Source organism: Bidens hawaiensis, unplaced genomic scaffold, assembly GCF_021521415.1.
Source record: "Bidens hawaiensis isolate Kalapana, Puna unplaced genomic scaffold, B.hawaiensis_p1.1 tig00003698_1, whole genome shotgun sequence".
NCBI lineage: Eukaryota > Viridiplantae > Streptophyta > Magnoliopsida > Asterales > Asteraceae > Bidens > Bidens hawaiensis.
The window spans coordinates 224,099-231,523 of record NW_027491212.1 but is presented as its reverse complement, the minus strand read 5'-3'; the positions used below and the strand labels follow the sequence as shown (position 1 = coordinate 231,523).

The 7,425-nt window shown below is 33.4% G+C and overlaps 1 protein-coding gene across 1 annotated transcript; it reads left to right on the top strand.

Moving 5' to 3' along the window:
• The first annotated feature begins 6,488 nt into the window (after positions 1-6,488).
• On the top strand, positions 6,489-7,149 carry LOC143624138 (uncharacterized). Its single transcript, XM_077094865.1, has 3 exons — positions 6,489-6,560; positions 6,657-6,736; positions 6,833-7,149. Exons 1-3 carry the CDS (start codon positions 6,489-6,491, stop codon positions 7,074-7,076), a joined length of 396 nt encoding a protein of 131 aa, XP_076950980.1. The 3' UTR covers positions 7,077-7,149.
• Positions 7,150-7,425: the final 276 nt, after the last annotated feature.

Sequence of the window (7,425 nt, the reverse complement as noted above, 5' to 3'; positions counted from 1 at the left end):
AAAACGTATGCGAATCACGCTCAAGCCAAAAACACAAAACGCTCAGTCGAAAAACAAAAAACGCTCATACGATCAAGGCAACTCAGTTACACTCATGTCAAAAATTAATTCAGTTGAAAATCCATATGTGTTTGTTTGAATGAATTGATGATTAATTAGATATAGGTTGATGATTTCGATATCATTTGATGTGATTTCACATATTGATTTCAAGAAAACGCTCACACGCTTAAGGAAACCCAGTTATGCTCAAGTCAAAAATTGATTCAGTTGAAGTCCAGATGTGTTTGTTTGGATGATTGGTGATTAATTTAATCAGTTTCAAACCTTAATTGATGAATTGCTAAAAACAATTGCTTAAAACAAACTTGTGAACAAAGGTGGAGCAGAGCTGCGATTTTCCGATGAGTTGCCAGACACTCATCGTCAACACTAGTGATGGTGGATTGTTGATGCCGGTTAGTGGTGGACAGTGGTGGTGGAGATGAATTGACGTTGAGGATAAGATCGATGGTGGAGGAAAGTTTGATTTATAGCTTGTGTGTTTCTGAAATCCACGGATCTTGTAGTCACGTACGTTAATGTATGCTATATATTTTTGTATTATATCTTTTATCTATTATATATATAAAAATAAAATACAAATTATATAATATTTTTTTCTTGAAAAAGCCAAATTTATAAAAGAAACAAGTAACTAAGGTCCAAAGGCAAAGAGTACATAACGAAAGCAAAATTTCAAACACATGGATTTACAAGAACCACGAGTTTATTTGAACAATTTCAACTTTCTTTTTTTTTAAACCCGTGTTTATTTGAAGATCTAACAGGTTGTTTATTAATGAGCAGTCCAACGGGCCTGATAACCTCAACCATTGTGATACCATAGCCAAACCAAAGCCGCACATTCACACTTTACCATAACACGCTCCCTGTTTTCCACCTCCTTACCATAAAATACACAGTTTAATTTGTCAAAACATATACCCAGGCCCGGCCCATGGGCAGGGCAGGGAGGGCACAGGCCCCATGCCCACTTCTCTTTAAGGGCCCGTAAAATTTCAATTTTTTTGTTTATATATACATATAGGGTAGGGTCAACGTAAAAAACAATAGTTTTGTGAGAAGCATAAGAATAGATCTAGGCCATTGGATCTAGGATCTAGTGGTTGAGATTGGTAGTTTTTAAAAATCGTATAGTTTCCTATTTACATGGTAGTGTCCTATTTAGGTGGTGTGCTTTATTTTAAAGTCTTCTCACACTTCTCACAAAACAATTGTTTTTTGTTTGAACCCTTATATATATATATGATTGATTTCTTTTGAGAACCACTTTGAGTTTTAAGAACTCGAAAGAACTCAACGTAATAATTTTTTTTTTCGAAATTTTTTTTACACGTGTAATACGTAAGTGTAAGTGATGTACAAAAAATTACGGTATTTTTTTACACACTGAATCGACTTTTTACACATGTGTAACTAACGCATAAACTTGTGTAATTATCAAAAATACTTATTCTCTCTCCTGCTTCATTTTTTAATTGAATTTAATCTCAGCCACATATTTCATATCATTTAATTAAATGTGTGGTTCAAAATTGAGTTCTTAAAGTTCTTAAAACTCACAATTGTTCTTAAAATAACCCTCCCCTATATCTAACTATCTACATAATTGCATACCATGAAATCCTACGTGTCGCTCTCAGGTTGTCCCCCCAATTCTCTAAAGTCACCAAATTGCTAGATTTCTAAATGGAGGCTTCTCATGCGTTTGACCCGAAATCGCGGGTATGGGTCTTATCAAACCCAGATAGTCTTTAAATGGGTTATAACATCTCATTTATTTGTGAAACTCTTTCATAATCAAACAATAATTTTCACGGGTCATGGGTTTCACCAAACCCGAATAACCCTTAAACGGGTTATAACATCTCATTTATTTGTGAAATAACCACTTAATCATCAAAGAATAATTTCCACGGGTTATGGGTCTTACCAAACCCTAATAGCTCTCAAATGGGTTATAAGATCTTATTTATTGGTAAATACTTTCATCCTAAACCCTAATTTAATTTATCTTCTTTACATGTTCTCTATTGTTGGTCTGTCATCTCCATTGCCGGTTAACTTCCGATACTACCCGTCATCGTCAACTTCATCAACGTCCCCTTTTTCATTAGACAAATATTTGTGTTCATGTTTGTTCATTTAAAAAAATAAACATGTTCGTGTTCGTGTTCGTGTATTTTTGTTCGTTGAAAATATGAAAAACTTACACATCTCAATTGAAATACCCAAACGCAAAAAAAATATAATAACAAACTAATATATATATTAAAAACGAAAGCTTAAATAAACTCCCGTAAGGCCAAGTTTAGTGGGGCGATGAAAAGGGCGAAAGGGGCAAAATCTTGGTGGAACACCGCCCCCCTCCGGCGATTTTTGGGCGAAAAGGGGCGGGGGCGGATTGTTTTTGTCGCCGTGGAAGAAGAATAAATATTATTATTTTATTTTGTTTGTGTGTGGGGTATGTATATATATATATAATATATATATATATATTATAATACTATTTGTAGCCCCTACACCATTACACCCCAAAAACAAATTCTCATCCCTTGCGCAATTCGCCCCCATTTGTAGCCCCTCCACTACGCATAGCCTAACACGAGAGGATCGAACTAGTATATATATATATATATACTATATATATTACACCAAACAAGGGTAAATTAAGACACCCATTTTTAAGTAATTTACAACACTTAAAGCATGAGGTACATATGTTAGTAAGGGTAAAGTTGTCTTTTAAACAACAATTCATTCAACTTACATGTTTGGTCCCTCATCTTTAATCATATTATGTTTTTAATTTAAGTTGTAAACTAATTTCCCACCCATGATTTTTAAACGACTATAGCCTTTTCAAACGTTAATATTTTAATAAAAAAATTACACCATAAAAACGAGCATTCTATTCTCTTTAATTTGGATATGATATTGTTATATTTTTTTTCATTTTAAAAAAATTAGTATGTTACGTAGGGGTGTTCAGTGCCGTTTTGATGGTTTTTAAGTTAAACTTGTGAATCCAACTGTTAATACTGATTTTTTGTCGTCCAAAACCAAACTCAACCATTGAAAGTTGAAACCGAATCGTTACTAACGGCCTGGTTCCAGTTTGATTTCACAGTTTAAACTTTAATAATAAATTTAGTTTAAAATAATTAATAATTTAAATGTACCATCAATTTTAACTAAAAACCAACATAATATAATACTTGAAATGATCATAAATAAAAAAATGATAACTTTAGCCACATAAATGGTAAATATTAATGGAAGATCTAGGACGTGAAATAATAACAACTAAGATTACAAAAGAAATCATATTACAATTAGGTTAATTTATTGTCTTTTCTGGTTTCATATGACCGGTTGCCGATATAAACCGTGAACCAACCGTTCACTACGTTTTGAAACTTTTGATTATTGAAACCGACCAACAAACCGAAAGTAAAAAATAAAAAGAAAAAAGAAGTTAAACCAATGACCGATTTAAACGATTTCAAGGTTTTAACCAAACCAATGACAGATTCAAACACCCGCTGCATCGCGCGGGCACCCGTCTAGTGTATGTATATATATATATATATATATTTTAAACCCATTTGTAATAAAAGGCCCATCAATTTGAAATAATATAAACAAAATTAAAATACCCACAAGATTTGATTGTGTGAACGGCTGAACGAACGGGATTCCGACCGGCGATTTGAGAGCTTCTGTTTGGACGGCGCCGATTCCGACTACCAGGTTCCTTCCGTCCTTCACTCCTTCTTCATCTATTATTATTTATTTGCAATTGTTCAAGGCTTCAACTGTTCGTCTGGATCGTCTTCCACTCACTTATCAAGGCTTCAAGGAAAAAACGAAAAAATTGTGAGGTGAGTGTGAGTTGGTGGTGATGACTGATGTTATAATTTATTACTTATTAGTTATTTTAATTCATTGTATTTTATTATTAGTTTTTATTTGAGTTTTTATGTTAATTAATTTAGTATTTGTTAACTTTTATGAGTTTATCGGTTAGAGAGTTGATTAGTGATAGTTAATTTGTTATGTTGATATTTGTTTTTCATATATTATGCCTCCTAAATCTAAACACTTATCTGATAGTCAAAAACGAAAAACGAGAAACACTGAAGAAGAGTTGAGAAATACACAAAATAAGAAGAATGCGAATATCATCAATGTCCCAAGAAAGACTTAATGGATTGGCGATTATTGCTATTGAAAACAATGTTTTATAGACCATGGATTACAAAGAATTAATCGATTGTTTTGCTTCCAAAAATGTCAAAAGAGCATCACGATTCGTTTAAGTACTTTTGTTAGATCATTATACTAAAAAAAACTTTTGTTCTGTATTTTAGGGCCTTTTGTTTTTTATGTCATGGGCCTTGGGTTTTTTTTTTGTATTCTGGGAGACGGCCCTGCATATACCCGTTACCGATAATACCTCCTTTCACGAGCTGGCTCGAGCTCGCATACATATACTAAACGAGCTTATTTTTATGCCTGAATTCAAGCTGTTATAAACTCGACTCAATCAAACTAAAAAAATACAAAAACCCTATTTTCCATCATTCTTTCTTATTTTTTCTTCATCAGTTGGTCTCTTCTGTCCCCATTCTTCATCGTTTCTTCTTCACTCATCAACAGTTGATCGATTGATTGCTTCCACAGGTAACATCATCTTTAACTAACTAATTTTTTATTTTCATTTTCGAATTTTTCTTAAAGTGCTTCTGTTTAGTGAGCTAGAACTATTGGTTTTAAGCTGTTTAAAGGTTCTTGCGATTAATTGAGCAAGCATTAAGTTTTAACACTTTCATACCTGCTTATAGATTCAAGGAACCAAGCGTGTTTATTTATGCACACAAGGTGTTCGATAAAATGCTTGACCAAATTGTATAATGCTAAAAATGCTTGCGTCACACAATTAATAGCCAATATGTAAGATGGGTTATGACTTATGATCTAAGCTAGAAACTAGGGGTGTGCGTCAGTGTGGTTTTGGGCTAAAACCGAACCGAAAACCAAATTTTATGTTTTTTGGTTTTCGCTTTTGCTAATCAGGCCAAAAAATTTTGGGACAAAAAAAAATTGACCTAAGATATTGAATTTGGGTCTGATAGTTTTTTTTAACTAATGATTAATAGAAATATAGAATATTAGACATTTGGCCCTAAAATATTAAGAGTTAATAAAAGGTAGATATGTTGAAACCAAGCAAATAGTCATTGGTAGGTTTGGTTTTAATGGTTACAGTTCGGTTCCGTCATTACAGATTTCTCGCTTTTTTGGTTATTTAGGTTCGGTTCGGTTTGGGGTTTTTGGTTCTTACAAAACACCAAACCGAACCAAAACCAATATTTCGCGTCGTTTTCTAATTCGATTTGGTTTTTCCGTTTTCGTGCACGCCCCTACTAGAGAGACTAGTAAACATATTTGCTTGGAGATGAATTGGGCAAATCTTGCACCATTGATCATCTCATGTGGTTAAAGTTCACGTGCTTTACACACTTCTGTGTTTTAGTGTTAAAACCAATACTTTTACAAAGACACATTTTAATTAGGATAAGGATGTGTGCTTTTGGTGTCAAACATTTACCGAAATTGTGGATTGTTTACTTCTGATATTCAACTTTATACAAGTTTTAGTTTTTTGATTTCGAACACATATTTAGATGCACCTCTAGTCATGTTGAACCCTAGTCAGTTAATATAAAGAAATTGGTTATATTGGTCAGTTTTGGGTTGGAAAATAGTTTTTGGGGTAAGATACATATATTCTACTTATGCGAATAAAACTTCTAGTATATCATATCGTTTGGCAAGAAAGGCTCTTTTGGTCGGTTTTGGGTTGGGATTCGTCAAAATATCATGTCTTGTAGATGTTAATGAGCATGGTTGCACTTTTCTTGAAACCTACATGGCTGCATTTTTTTGTAATTCTTGTGTGCTACTATTTCAGCTTTTTTGGTTGCATTTTTACATTTTTGTTTCTGTTTCTAGGTGTTGAACGAGTCGTCAATACATATGAATAATTCATATTTTAATAAACGTTTGAATTACCTATAATAAACTTACATTAAGAACATGTGCTACATAGTCATTCTCACTTAACACATTCCATATTGAGGTTTAAAATGTTTTTCACTGTTCATTCATTCAGTACACAAAATAAACAATAATTGTTTATTCACTACTTTGTTATTATTCTGGTATTTTGTTTGCACAATTATTATGCCGATTGCAATTTTGCTTGATTAAGCTTCTCATGAGTTGTAATTTTGTTCATTCACCGTTTGTTTTAAAATAAACAAGAAAACTCCTTATTGTCTCTTCTCGTTTATTAACTACAAATGCTTGTCTTCCGATTGGATTTTGAGATTTTTTTTTTAATTTCTTAGGCTTTTGCAATGACCACTGAGAATTCATCCAAGAAAAGTGCCCGTCCTGAGTTGCTTAAGTTAAATTCAGCATTTAAACTGGTACGCAGCATACACTCTTAAATTTCTTTAGTGACAGTGTGAGACAATTCTTTATGCCCATTGCAATACATAATTGGTTTTTGTTTTCTTGTGCAGGCTGAGAAATGGGTTAGTAACATGACTAAAACCGATGATAACGAACAAACTAAAGTTGTCTTAGAGGCTCGTCCTCCCAGGTTAGTACCGAGTACCGACACACCCCAGCTGCATGTTTAGAAGTCATATATGTTAACGAAATGCTTAAGATTCAATAAACTTTATTTTGTGTACAGACTTGGCATAGGGGCGGTGGTTCCTTGTCAACCCAAAGTTGGGTTGTCAAATGATCCTGTTGAAAGAAAAATACGGGCCCAGCTAGATGCGGGTAAGAGAAAATATGCCAAAATCGAGGATGAATTGCGGCCGACTGCAAAAGATAACGGGGCTAGTGATGAAGATGATGAACCTGAAAGCAGAACTAAAGCATTCGTTAAGAAGAAAGCATCATCACGACCACCGACTAAGAAACACAAGTAACTGTTGTCTTGATTCAAGTTTCTTCATTAACTTTTCAACTTTTTAATTTCTCAAATCAAATTTATTGTGTTTTGTCTTGTAGTTAAATATAAGTGAATGATGAAATTTATAGCTAGTGTGCATGCTGCTTGCCTGCTTCAACGTTAGAAAATAGCAGCAAACAAAGCCGCGCCCGTATCCAATATGGTTGCGCATGCAGAGTTTCCAGTTTCTTTTTTAACTTTTTGTTTTTTTAGTCTCTTGTTAGGGCTCACAATTCTTAAATGTGACAATCAATGGTTATTAGTTAAGTTTTCTACCATGCAGTGAACCGTTGATCATAGACGTTTTGACAATACCTTAAAAAGAT